This window comes from Arctopsyche grandis, chromosome 11, assembly GCF_051622035.1.
Source record: "Arctopsyche grandis isolate Sample6627 chromosome 11, ASM5162203v2, whole genome shotgun sequence".
In the NCBI taxonomy this organism is placed as follows: domain Eukaryota; kingdom Metazoa; phylum Arthropoda; class Insecta; order Trichoptera; family Hydropsychidae; genus Arctopsyche; species Arctopsyche grandis.
This window is the reverse complement of record NC_135365.1, coordinates 27,291,483-27,306,223: the sequence shown is the minus strand read 5'-3', so window position 1 is coordinate 27,306,223 and position 14,741 is coordinate 27,291,483. Positions and strand designations below refer to the sequence as shown.

General features: G+C 31.2%; 1 protein-coding gene across 4 annotated transcripts; it reads left to right on the top strand.

The window, feature by feature from the left end:
• Window positions 1–1,144: 1,144 nt before the first annotated feature.
• Window positions 1,145–3,008, top strand: LOC143918716 (kelch-like protein 25). Of its 4 annotated transcripts, none has more exons than XM_077440730.1 (8): window positions 1,145–1,265; window positions 1,336–1,533; window positions 1,645–1,779; window positions 1,859–2,014; window positions 2,085–2,245; window positions 2,314–2,533; window positions 2,619–2,656; window positions 2,820–3,008. In XM_077440730.1, coding segments are annotated over exons 1-8 (972 nt in total). In that variant the 5' UTR covers window positions 1,145–1,202; the 3' UTR covers window positions 2,821–3,008. The 4 variants fall into 4 exon arrangements, with proteins under 4 accessions (XP_077296856.1, XP_077296857.1, XP_077296855.1 ...); XM_077440731.1 differs by having other exon boundaries at window positions 2,401–2,533; window positions 2,820–3,006; XM_077440729.1 differs by having other exon boundaries at window positions 2,401–2,533; window positions 2,619–2,747; window positions 2,816–3,006.
• Window positions 3,009–14,741: the final 11,733 nt, after the last annotated feature.

Here is a 14,741-nt window from a genome sequence, read left to right as displayed (position 1 = left end):
CACCCACACACAATAAACCAGGTTTGATTCGGAATATAAACATATTTCAATTGAAAACGAACTATGGTGCTTCGTCTCAGTCTGTCATTTTGCACGTGTTTAATACACATAAAAATCTAGCCAAGCATTGAATTAAGTATAATATATAGAGTTGAAATCATTATAAAGAATTATGCTCCTGTTTTTTGTTTTTTGTTTCCTGTTTATGTTTTTTAACGTCATTGAAACTATTTTGAAGGCAAAACATTTCTGCGGTGATTAATTAAGAGAATATTATCTCATTAATTAGTAAATAGGGAAATATTCCTACTGGGTGCAAAATATGCATGGCAAATTTAAGTGATTTGTCAAATTCAATCATTGATGATTTTATTTTTAATTTAAAAAATGTGTATAATCTGTAAGTAAACTATTATTTTTTATATTTTATCAGATATATTGTTATTTTTTTGTGGTTTTCAATGAACATATGTACATATTACTGTAAAACATGTTTTTCTGTGGTTTAATGGCACAGCTGTGTAAATAATCTAGCACTAACCCTTTAACTCCAAGTTCGTTAAAAAAAATGTTTTTACTATAAAGCCCGTGAATGAAAATCGTAATTAAAAATAAGTCATAGTAAATTTCAGATCGTACATATCTTTAAAAATAATAAAAAATATTATAAATAATATTTTTTTTGGCTATTTGCTTAAAAATTACGACAATTTGCAAAAGCATACGAGATTGTGCCACAACTCAGCTTAGGTTTTGCAATAAAGAGGACGTGTGTTTAAATTTAGGTTAATATCGAAAAATTCATTCGACTTTCTCGATGATTACAGGTACATCTATAGCTGCTGGCAAGATCTAGACATTTAACAAATGCAATTTGACCTTTTCATGTAAGAGTTTGCAAATTTACCTTATCTTTCGCTCATTTGGCTACTCCGAATTCACCAATTGTTTTAAGCATACACATGCTTGTGGTTTGTTATCCAAATTTGTTTGGTTTGGTTTGTTATACATATGTGTATATCCAAATTTTAGTTTGACATAAAGTGTTTATTAAGAGTGACCTGGCATAGCACACTATCAGTAAATATCCAGCAGCCAAAGGGTTGAGATATACGTACGTGTTAGTCGTGATAAAACCGCAGAATGACAGTGCTTATCATCATTCGCTGCCTTTCTGTCCAATTGGTAAGTCGTACTTTATCATGCTTGGCACTTTTATTTTTTCTGTTTTGGAAAATCGTCAGATTTTGGAAAATTTCGAGACGGTGAGTGTTGATTATATAATAAAAAATGATGTTGTCTTTATATTATTTTTCAATTATAATTCTGTTTTAGCTGCACCGAACGCAATTTTTTCTCAATCTACCAGCCTCCACTGTGATCGAAATCTTGAAATCGGATGATTTGAAAGTGCCTTCCAAAGAAGACGTATTCAATTCTGTGAAATTCTGGGTAAATTATGATGATGCAAGCCGTAAAAATGACATGGTAAATCTGATTAGTTCTGTGAGGCTATCCTTGCCGTCGATTAAGGTATTTATTGTGTATTTTTGATTTCATTGAATATATTAATTTATTATATTTGAGATTTATTAAATATTATAGTAATGTATAATAGTATACGAATGGTGTGTATATTTTCAGCTTCTCGTCGAGGAAGTAATGAAGTTCTTTAATTCGTGTACAGAATGTATGACCTCTATTAGACTAGCAATTCTAAACAAGATTTCATTGAATAGTAAATATCTTATCCAAAGAGAGACCCATCGTAGAAGAAAAGTCAGTTTTATATGATAGGCATTAATAATTCTTTGATTGGATTATAAATTAATAATTTAATTCCACGACTTGTTTTCAGAGTGCATATACCATCGATATATATGACGGGGAAAAGAAAAGTTGGACTCTGTCAAAAGACACTGGAATTATTAAAGATAATTTTGCGTCTGTCATCGCAGGAGATCGGATCATTATTATAGGCGGAAGAAATTTTTCAAATTGCGCAGAAAATTCAGTAACGTTTTCCGGTGCTGTGAAGTACTTGATTAGATTAATTGGAATATAACTTATTTATTTATTTTCAGGTGGAATATATCGATTTGAAAAATGGTCAGAAACATCAATTGAATCCATTAAATCAAGCTCGTTTACATTTCTCAGCAGTGACACTTCCTCGCGATTCTTCCACAGATATTTACGCCATTTGTGGCTATGAAAATAATATGGTTATATCTACAGTTGAAAGGTGAGTGAACTGCAGTAATTTCATTAGATCGATTGATAGGGACGTTAACGTTTATTGAATTCGAATAGGTGGAACAGTAAGACTAGAGATTGGGAGATAATAGCTTCATTGTTGTCGGCTGTTTATTTTCATAGTGCTTCTGTCATCAATTACAGAATATATGTAGTAGGCGGGCAAGTGCATAAAAATGGAAAAACTATACCTACTAATCAAGTGCAAATGTATTCAGTGGAGACCAATTCTTGGATTTACCGCAGTCAGATGATTCAAGCACGAAGTTCACATTCTGTAAATATCAATCAACTATTTTAATGGTGCGTATTAACTATTATATAAAATATAAAATCAAATAAACTTAATTTACCTTTTTTAGAGCGTCGTATTCATAGGGAAACTTTTCATCGCAGGTTGGTATGACAATAAAACTTCTATTTATTTAGAACTGCCGAAACCTGTATACGGAATCAGTCTCTGCTGTTTCCAAAATAAAATACTTTGCATGGTTGATTTTTATACAACTTAACTTTATAGACCTTAAATGAATAATGCATTCATTGTGTTGACTTTCAGGTAGATATGATGGAAAGACTTTAAATGATGTGTGGGAATACGATCAGACAAGCAGTACTTGGAAAGCTTCAAAAAGTCTAAGTAAAGAGAGAAGTTATGAGATTGCACATGTAATTCCATATGAAACAATTATATGATCGAATACAGCTTTTTTTTGTTTTACTTGAAAATAAATATTATATCAAATAATCATTATATTTATTTTATTTTAATTCGCATACCAGTTTCTTCACAAGTTACCCCAATATGACAATGTGGACAGATAATACATACATAAATAACTATTTTATATAAACATACATACATACATACATATAAAATATACAAAAAGACATTTAATTTTATATATACACATTCACAAACAACCCAACCAATTTAAAGAAAATAAAAATTAAAAATTGAAAAATATGTATTTTAGGTATACTTTTTGAAATATATACATATTTGCCTTGTATCTACATGTTTATGTATACATACATATGTACATATGTATACATATATATATTTGCAATAACAATTTTATATTTCTTTTCTTAAATATTTTTCAATTTAAAATAAATCGTTTGTCAATAAACACATATTAAATATATTAAGACATTAAAATCAATCCAGAGGCTATCAGGTATTTTCCACATGTTCTTCGATTAAATAATTTTTTTCATTAGATTTACATCTTTGCTTCTGAATTAATTGGTGTCAATGGATTTTTACTTTATCTATGTACGTAGTAACAATAGATGAAGTTTTGTGATCATGCGAAAATTCGAACTCGAGATTTTGACTGATTCGAACTCAGAATCGATTACTGATCACGTTTTCATGATCTAGAAAAAATGTGTGTGTGTGTGTCTGTGTGTGTGTCTGTGTGTGTGTCTGTGTACTTTGGGGATTTTTTTCAACACCGTTAGCCCTATCAAACTGAAACTTTGTATCGGTTACTGAAATTCTTATTGACACTACGTAAATTTTTTTCAAATTTTTAAGTTGACCGGAAATGGTACCTCTCCTTATAGGTGTCCTCTTTTTTTTAAGTTTTTGAATTCGATTTCCTCCCAAACTACTAACTGAATCGGACTGATTTTTTTTTATATGTACTAGAAATAATAATTTTATATTTTTTAAATATTTTTATCTGAACCGGAAGTAGTACTTTTACTCTAGAGAATCGAGGTTTTTTATGTTTTTCTCAAAAGCCTTTCGATTTATCGAACTGAAATTTCATATCGATCAGTTTAAGCTCAATACCAAGTTATATATAAAATTTGGTAAGCGTCCGTCGACCGGAAGTGGCAGTTTACTCTTGTTCGATTTGTCTTCCACTATTTTTTTCGACCCCTTAAACATGTGTGGTCTTCACAAAAAAATTCAAGTATAATTCATGTATCAATGTGATTAAAATAAAAAAAAATCAATAAATTTAATAAACCGGAAGTGGGATTTTTCCCTTCCGGAAGCATCCGGAAGGAAGGTCAAAAATGTTGTCGCCTGGATCCTGACCACACCCCTAAACGTATTAAGCTGAAAATTTATATTTATATTCTTTATGTACTAACTTAGATTTGGTAACGTTTTGGTCAGAATTCGTAAACCGAAAGTAGTATTTTTTTTAAAAACAATATTTCATTATTTTTTCATTATTTTATTTTTACCTTTTAAATTATTTTCAGCTTCTTGATATTTATTGTGTATAATAGAGATAGTGGATTTAAGTAAAAATAAAAAATAAAACCATCAAATTTAATGAACAGGAAGTGGGATTTTCTCCTAATAGAAAGGTCAAAAATGTTGTCGCCTGGATCCTGTCCACACTCCTGAACGTATTAAGCTGAAAATTTATATTTGTGTTGTTTATGTACTAACTTAGATTTGGTAATGTTTTGGTCTGAATTCGTAAACTGGAAGTAGTATTTATTTTTAAAACAATATTTCATTATTTTATTTTGACCTTTTAAATTATTTTAAGCGTCTTGATATTTATTGTGTATAATAAAAATAGTGATTTTAAGTATAAATAAAAAATAAAACCATCAAATTTAATGAACCGGAAGTGGGATTTTCTCCTATTAGAAAGGTCAAAAATGTTGTCGCCTGGATCCTGTCCACACTCCTAAACGTATTAAGCTGAAAATTTATATTTGTGTTCTTTATGTACTAACTTAGATTTGGTAACGTTTTGGTCAGAATTCGTAAACCGGAAGTAGTATTTTTTTTAAAAACAATATTTCATTATTTTATTTTTACCTTTTAAATTATTTTCAGCTTCTTGATATTTATTGTGTATAATAGAGATAGTGGATTTAAGTATAAATAAAAAATAAAACCATCAAATTTAATGAACCGGAAGTGGGATTTTCTCCTATTAGAAAGGTCAAAAATGTTGTCGCCTGGATCCTGTCCACACTCCTAAACGTATTAAGTTGAAAATTTATATTTGTGTTGTTTATGTACTAACTTAGATTTGGTAACGTTTTAGTCAGAATTCGTAAACTGGAAGTAGTATTTATTTTTAAAACAATATTTCATTATTTTATTTTGACCTTTTAAATTATTTTAAGCGTCTTGATATTTATTGTGTATAATAAAAATAGTGATTTTAAGTATAAATAAAAAATAAAACCATCAAATTTAATGAACCGGAAGTGGGATTTTCTCCTATTAGAAAGGTCAAAAATGTTGTCGCCTGGATCCTGTCCACACTCCTAAACGTATTAAGCTGAAAATTTATATTTGTGTTCTTTATGTACTAACTTAGATTTGGTAACGTTTTGCTCAGAATTCGTAAACCGGAAGTAGTATTTTTTTTAAAAACAATATTTCATTATTTTATTTTTACCTTTTAAATTATTTTCAGCTTCTTGATATTTATTGTGTATAATAGAGATAGTGGATTTAAGTATAAATAAAAAATAAAACCATCAAATTTAATGAACCGGAAGTGGGATTTTCTCCTATTAGAAAGGTCAAAAATGTTGTCGCCTGGATCCTGTCCACACTCCTAAACGTATTAAGTTGAAAATTTATATTTGTGTTGTTTATGTACTAACTTAGATTTGGTAACGTTTTGGTCAGAATTCGTAAACCGGAAGTAGTATTTTTTTTAAAAACAATATTTCATTATTTTTTCATTATTTTATTTTGACCTTTTAAATTATTTTAAGCGTCTTGATATTTATTGTGTACAATAGAGATAGTGATTTTAAGTAAAAATAAAAAATAAAACCATCAAATTTAATGAACCGGAAGTGGGATTTTCTCCTAATAGAAAGGTCAAAAATGTTGTCGCCTGGATCCTGTCCACACTCCTAAACGTATTAAGTTGAAAATTTATATTTGTGTTGTTTATGTACTAACTTAGATTTGGTAACGTTTTAGTCAGAATTCGTAAACTGGAAGTAGTATTTATTTTTAAAACAATATTTCATTATTTTATTTTGACCTTTTAAATTATTTTAAGCGTCTTGATATTTATTGTGTATAATAAAAATAGTGATTTTAAGTATAAATAAAAAATAAAACCATCAAATTTAATGAACCGGAAGTGGGATTTTCTCCTAATAGAAAGGTCAAAAATGTTGTCGCCTGGATCCTGTCCACACTCCTAAACGTATTAAGTTGAAAATTTATATTTGTGTTGTTTATGTACTAACTTAGATTTGGTAACGTTTTAGTCAGAATTCGTAAACCGGAAGTAGTATTTTTTTTAAAAACAATATTTCATTATTTTTTCATTATTTTATTTTGACCTTTTATATTATTTTAAGCGTCTTGATATTTATTGTGTACAATAGAGATAGTGATTTTAAGTAAAAATAAAAAATAAAACCATCAAATTTAATGAACCGGAAGTGGGATTTTCTCCTAATAGAAAGGTCAAAAATGTTGTCGCCTGGATCCTGTCCACACTCCTGAACGTATTAAGCTGAAAATTTATATTTGTGTTGTTTATGTACTAACTTAGATTTGGTAATGTTTTGGTCTGAATTCGTAAACTGGAAGTAGTATTTATTTTTAAAACAATATTTCATTATTTTATTTTGACCTTTTAAATTATTTTTATCATCTTGATATTAAATGTGTATAATAATTATACTGATTTTAAATAATTAAAAAAATTTGAACAAAATCCGCCAACCGGAAGTAGAAATTTTGTCTTGTGCAAGTATTTGCATATATTTGCGCTCAATTTGTATCGCTATCATAGTTATTAGTTCAATATCGAATTTTGTTTTGTAACCTTCTTATATTCCTCAAATACATAGATAAAGTCATGGGTTGGTCACACCCGATTTTTTTTTACTTGTAATTTTGTAGTTGTGTAGTTTGTTTGAGACCCTAGATCAAGGAAGATAACTTTTTTCTAACGAATTAAAGGATGGCATGTCATTTTTTGGCAAACCATTCTCCCACTCCAGTTGAATTTGAAGAGGCAACTTACATATTTAAATAAATAAATGCATATTAACATGCTGTCCCAATGTTCTGTTAGTTGCCTCATTTTCTTATTTTAATCGTTATCTCGTCCGATAGATGGCGCAAATCTTTGAAAGTTTCGGTTTGAATCGCCTTATATTAAAAATGGATTTTATTTTTGTTTTAATCAGCATCCTACGATGCTTATATCTTTGTCATAAAATATCCTACGCGATAGTGTAATTTTCTTGAGAATTATCTAGGTCCTGAATAACTTGCATGGCTGGACCTCGTGATGCCCTTTTAAGATAAGCAAGTATGCGCATATAACTGATAGTTGAATTACATATTATCAACTGGTGATTCTACCCGGCTTCGCACGGTATATCCGCTTATACATGACTAATCTAATAATAACATTAATTTGTTTTTTTTATTCCGGAACTGCAAAATAAATCTGGACTCGGAACTGAAACAGAAATCCAGATTCGGAACTGCAAAAGGAATCGGGATCCGGAACTGAAAAAGGCATCCGGATCCGGAATTGAAAAAGGCACCTGGATCTGGAATTGATAAAAGGCATCTGGATCCGGAAATGAAAAAAGAATCCGCAACCGGAACTGATTCTACCACCCAAACCTTACATAAAACTCACCCCAGGATTCTTGCGAGAATTATGTATGTGAACGATCCAGACGAGATGGAAAAAAATTTAGATGTGACCAACCCATGGTTTTATCTTTTTATTTGAGGAGTATAAGAAGGTCACAAAACAAAATTCGATAATTAAACATACAAACACGTTCGCACATATCGGTTATGGGGGCGTTTTTGATACAAATTGAGCTCAAATGTAGGGAAACTTACACAAGACAAAAGTTTAACTTCCGGTTGTCGGATTTTGTTCGAAAGTTTTTTATTACTTAAAATCACTATAATTATTATACACAATTAATATAATGAAAATAAAAATAAATTAAAAGGTCAAAATAAAATAATAAAATATTGTTTTAAAAAAAATTCTACTTCCGGTTTACGAATTCTTACCAAAATCTTATCAGCTCTAAGTTAGTACATAAAGAATAGAAATATACATTTTCAGCTTGACACGTTCAGGGTTGTGTACAGAATTGTGGTCACAAAATTTTTGATCTTTCTCAGAGGAAAAAATCCACCTTCCGGTTTATTAAATTTAGTGATTTTTTTTTATTTTCATCACATTGATACAATAATTATACATAATTTTTTGTCGTGTAGACCACACATGTTTCAGGGGTCGAAAAAAATAGTGGAAGAAAAATCGAACAAAAGTAAACTGCTACTTCCGGTTGACGGATGCTTATCAAAATCTCATATATAACTTGGTATTAAGCTGAAACTTTTAGATATTTATTTATTTATTTATTTTATTTTATTCTAAACAGACCATTGTGGCATAACAGGAATTCCTAAAGCGCCACAATGGTCAAAAAATATAACACAAAAAAAAACAAAATAACAATTAAACATAAATTAATACATAACGAAAATAATATGAAATTTCAGTTCAATAAACCAAAAGATTTCTGAGAAAAACATTAAAAAACCTCGATTCTCTAGAGTAAAAGTACTACTTCCGGTTCAGGTAAAAATATTCAAAAAATTTTAGATCATAAAATTCATAATTTTTATTACATTCAAAAAAAAATCAGTCCGATTCAGTTAGCGATTTGGGTGATAATTGAATTCAAAAACTTATAAAAGAGGAAGTACCATTTCCGGTCAACTTAAAAATCACCCCTAGATTTGAACGGGACTATCTACGTTGTATGTTGTATGTATTATTATGAATTTGAATTAAAATACTAAATCAACAAAAATAGAATATTGTAATTCTTTAGAACACTGTCAAGTATAAACACGTCGATTTTTCCGAGAAAAAAAAATGTTAACTCGCAAATATACATAGTTTGTTTGTCGGATTTGGCTTTGGCTTTGGGTTTTTTCACAGACGACATGGAAAAATTGAATAACTTAAATTTGAAAAAGACAAACATTTAGTTAAAATAATAGGTTTTGTAAAATCATTGAAATTACAACTGGTTTTGTGGATATCACATCTGCAGATGAAGATTCTCGTGCATTTCCCAAATATGAAGGAAATGTCAGGTAACAATGAATTCAACGCGTTATTACTTATTAAGCACCTTGCAGTCCTTCAAGAACAGTTTGAAAAGAGATATCAGCAGTTCACTATCATCGAGACAATGGTGTTCTTTTTATCAATCATTTTACTTGCCAAGCTTGTACAACAAGTATTGTGTAAAAATGTGTTAAAAGTTTAACACGGGTGGTCTGGAACACCGACAATTCATTGGTTTTCCTCAAGATATTAAATCGGAGCAGGGACGTCATTTCAGCTTTATCTTGGGGGGGATAGGCAAAAATTCAAATTGATTTTTTTTTATATATTTTTTATATCAAAATAAAATAGAAAATATACTTTGCATACACTTTATTGAGTTATAAAATATGAAAAAAGTGTTGCTTACTTTTGAAAAATAATTATTAAATGGAGAAATTGGACAAACAAAAATACAAAAAAATAAAAATGAATTATTTTAGACATTAGACAAATTCGTATATTTTTATAATATAATATTTCATTTTTCTATTACTTTCATATACAACATATGCTTTATCGTATTATTATACATAGTGTTGCGTAGGGGTGGGTGGAGGCTCCAAGTAAAAGGCCAAAGTCGTTTCACAGCATTTATTGATGATTAAGGAGATACACGCACTGGCAGTGCTCAGTCCAGAATGACATGATATCGCCTACGTACCGCCTTATAAGGGGTTGATCTCCCAGGACGTCTAATCTGTTTACCTATTGTATAGTCACGTATTCGGATATGTATTCCCACGACATTAGGTCTCCCGGTACCGATTCTGAGAAAGGACTAATAACGGTCATTGTTTAGCCTAAATGCACTTAGAGTCCAGATATAATCCTGGAAGTAAGTGCATGCACTTAGTTAATCCGTTAACAGATAACCCTTGAACGGTCACATAGTCTCTGGGATTCTATTCGCTTAATCCACGGCGTACGTAACAATAGTATATATAATAATATGGAGCGGTTATAAAGATAAAAAACTTTATTTTTGAAATATTTTCAAATTCATATTTTGTTAAATAATGTAAAAAACCAAAAAGGCGCCGCATGCGAAAATTTCTTTCCAAAAATCTTCACATAGTCAATCAAACTGTATCACTAAAAACTATCGATTAAATTAATTTCTACCGACTGTCTTTTTACATACCTCCTTTACGTTTCACTTTCGATTACAATTCAGGGAAAATTTTCCTCTTATGCGATCGTTTTCATACTTTGCCATATTGCTCATTTTGATCATCAATATAAGTAAATGGATCCTCCGCCATTACGATAGAGATATAATATCGTTTAAGAAGCTTTTCAAGTCCGAACATTTTTAATCTCGGTGACAGTTGGCAGTCATTAATTTTATACATAGATGGCGGACCCTTTAAATATGTGTGCTCTTCACGACATTATTATATATATACGATAAAGAGGATTTTTTCCTCTTAGATAAGTTCAAAATGTTGCGACCACACGATTTTTTCGTGTGGTCACGATTGTGATAACACAAAAATTTATATTTGTATTATTTATGTACTAACTTAGAGTTGTTAATGTTTTGGTCAGAACGGAATTTTATTAAATAGCTAAAACTTTTTTTAGACCGAACGCGTCACACATGAAGATTAAATTCATCTTATTCGAAGTTTTGTGAGAGATTAGACGTCCGCAAACAAAAATACGAGAAATAAAATCGGTTTGGATTAGACCGGTTCAGTAACATATTAATTAAAAACCTTACTTGAAAACAAATAATAAACACGAACGTTACTGAGATAAAATAAAATAAGGCGCACCTTTCTAACAATTCTCTCCATGGGACGAACAATATCTAAGAATATTACCCAAGGCATAACAAAATATACTTGCTTCGAAATCATAAAAACGTTTTTTCAAAGTAGCCTAGTGCATCGTTTATTTTATTGGTCACTAAAGCTACCCATAAGTAACATAAGAAATAATCGATAGCATTTCATTTATCATTAAATTCATACTATTTTCTAAATTCACACTATTCCTAATTTAGGAGGGGCGAGTGCTCCCCCATGCACCCACAAATGACGTCCCTGAATTGGAGTACACAAATGTTCCTTATCATAATCATATCCGATGGCTTAGTTTATGAAAAGTACTTTGGCGAGTACGGGATATAAAAGGAGACATCGTTTTATTTTTAGAAATGAAAAATATTATAGACTTTCCCGAATTAACTGATAATGGCTGGCTTTTTAATTTTGCATTTATTCTGGACATCGTGACTCACTAAAATACTTTCAACACAATGTTACAAGGGAAAAATGTATATGGTGAAATGTTTGAATGCATTTCAATTGAAACACCGGCCGTTTCTTCAACATTTATTGATTAAAAGGGTAGACCACTTTCCAACCATGAAGTTGCGGGAGATGATACTGTAAGGTATACTAAACAGAGCCGCCGAGTAATTGCGATCGGATTAGGCCGAGTAGCGTCCTGAGAGACCGTGTGACCGGGGTAAGTGGTTTTAAGGATTAGCGACAAGCTAAGTGCATGAAAGCTAAACAATGATTGCACTTCTCATACCGTGGGAATACATATCCGAATATGTGACTATACAGTAGGTAAACAGATTAGACGTCCTGAGAGATCTACCCCTTATAAGGCGGTACGTAGGCGATATCATGTCATTCTGGACGGAGCACTGGCAATGCGTGTATCTCCTTAATCATCAATAAATGCTGTGATACGACTGTTGGCCTTTAAAATTGGATCCTCCACCCACCCCTACGCAACAATACCATAAAATAAATTTGAAGAATATGGTGAAATTATCAACGCTTTGAGTGATGAGTTTTCAGGAAGATTTGACTTCCGAAAAATTGAGACAAACTTGGCAACTGTACGAGATCCATTTTCAATAGATATTGATAATGTACCGACGGAACTTGAAATTATAGATTTGCATTGTAATGCTGATTTAATGAAATTGCACCGTCGTGAAGAAATCTGCAAATTTTACAACGATCTTAATACGGAAAAAATCGATAAATGTGTCAATTTGTTTCCGAAATCACCCGTTGAAATTTCAACGAGCATAACACTCGTTATAAAAAAAAAACAATTTCAGATTTTCATCTTTACAACATATGTATGTACATATATTAATTTTCGGATCACTTTTATAAAGCTAAATATTTCAAACTCTTAATATTATTAGAATAAATACAAATACAATTACTTAAATAAGTGAAGCCTCGTCTCTCGACGCTTCGTGCGAACGACTTACTGTACGAGCGCTAATATTACAGCGATACGTCATATCTTAAAAAAAACCCACACCTTTTCAACATACGTAACACATACCTCTCACACAACAAACACAATAATATCACATGTCGGCACAATCCGAAGATCCAAGTTGAGAAAACGGATGAAGACTACATCTCAAGATCCTCAACCAGGCTGCTCCCAGACCTCTGAGATGGATACTGAGTGGCAGGTGCCAAAAAATGGCAAAAAAAGTGAAAGATGTTGCTTCCGAATTTAAAATTCAGGAGAAAAACAAATTTGATGGACTATTGAAGGTTTCCGATGTCCCCAGAAGCGGTGGAAGAATTCCGCAAATCATTATGTCGGGTACTGGAACTCATGGCAGTATGATCGAGTTGATCAAGAAGTTTGTAAAAGACTTCACCACGACTTTAATTGGTCAAAACAACATTAAGATCCAATGTAAGAGTCTTGAAGACTTTTACAAGCTTCGAGATGGAATTTTACAAACACCGGATTGACAATTCCATACCTTTTCCAGGAAGGAGGGAAAGGAAGTAAAAAGTGTCGTGCGTGGATTTCCGAAATTGCCGGAGGCTGACGTTAAAGATGATATCGTCAGATAGGGTTCACAGTATCCAAAGTTATCCATATGAAGACGATGGAGCCTAGGAGCAACGCCACCGAGCTATACTTGGTGTTCTTCGAGCCATCGGTATCCGCAAAGAAGATAAAAGAAATCCGGAACATCTGCCACACAAAGGTTAGTGTCGTTAAGTATACAAGTAAATCTCAAAATGTTACTCAATGTTTCAGATGCCAAGAATATGGACACGCTTAAAAAATTTCAATCGGCAGGCCAAGTTCGTCAAATGTGCCGGCGCTCACCTCACCGCACAATGCAATCAAGGGATAGTTACCCCTGCTGTCTGCTCAGGCTGTTCAGGATCTCACCCTGCTAACTTCAAAGACTGTCCAAAAAGACAGAGCTATCTGAAAATGCTGGAGTCGAGGAAGAATCGAGCATCAATTGTGTGCTGGAGAAAGTCTGATATGGCAGTCAGTAATAAAATATGTATGAGTAACGTTCGATAAAAGAATGAAATGGGCAGCATTGAGGCAGCAAAATGCAAGGCGATGCGGGGTTTATCCTCAATATACCCAATATTTAATCGCCATAGTTCTTTATCAACTCAAAATAAAATAAAATTATATCACGCGCTCATATTACCATTATTAACCTATGCTTCACCTGTATGGAATAACGCCTCGAATACTAACCTTTCGAAGCTCCAAGTAATACAAAATCAATCCCTAAAAATAATTTATAATACACCCATATATACTTGAAAAAACTGCATGCCATATATAATATTCCGTTTGTTACAGACATTACTAACCAGTAGATTCTATGACATAATCACTAATAACCATACTAACACACTTGTGAAGAGTCTCGGTGATTACAACAAAATGTCTATACCCTTCAGGTATAAACACATATTACCTAAACACTATCTGCTTTAGGTCATCGACTTTAGAGAGTCTTTAATTAATATTATGTATTAGATGTATTATGAGCATTTATGAGAATTGTTAATAGATGTTTGAGCTCTTTTCCAATTACGCTGTACATATTAACATTAGAGTAATATAATACTATGATTACTAACAAAATTAAATTAAAATTGTAAAATAGAAAATGACCAGTAGATCAGTAGCTATTAAAATAGATATAAGATGTATTGTGAACATAATTTCGTAATAATAAAAAGCATTTAAAAATCAAAAAAAAAGTGAAGTTTTTTGAATTTCAACTTTTTTTTTCTTTATCTGTTCATAGTTATGAACAATAAATAAAATTTCATGACCATGCGAAAATTCGACTTTAACCCTTTGACTGCTACAACAACGATAAATCGTTGTTTTGAAATCGGCGAAGATTGCTACGACGATCGTTGTTGACGTCATTAATTGTCGTATTTCAATACTTTCTTTGAGCCACCAGCGCATCAGTGGCACGAAAAATTTTTTTTATATACGTATTTATATTTATTTTTCAATCAAGCTTTATAAATATTTATCAATTTTTTAAATAAAAGCTCTTCAATTTCGGGTTCA

Coding starts and splice junctions, on each gene's coding strand:
- LOC143918716 (XM_077440728.1), top strand. CDS start 1,203: ATGCTTGGCACTTTTATTTTTTCTGTTTTGGAAAATCGTCAGATTTTG. Junction 2,534..2,618: donor AAGCACGAAGTTCACATTCT/GTAAATATCAAT, acceptor TACCTTTTTTAG/AGCGTCGTATTCATAGGGAA. Junction 2,748..2,815: donor AAAATAAAATACTTTGCATG/GTTGATTTTTAT, acceptor GTTGACTTTCAG/GTAGATATGATGGAAAGACT.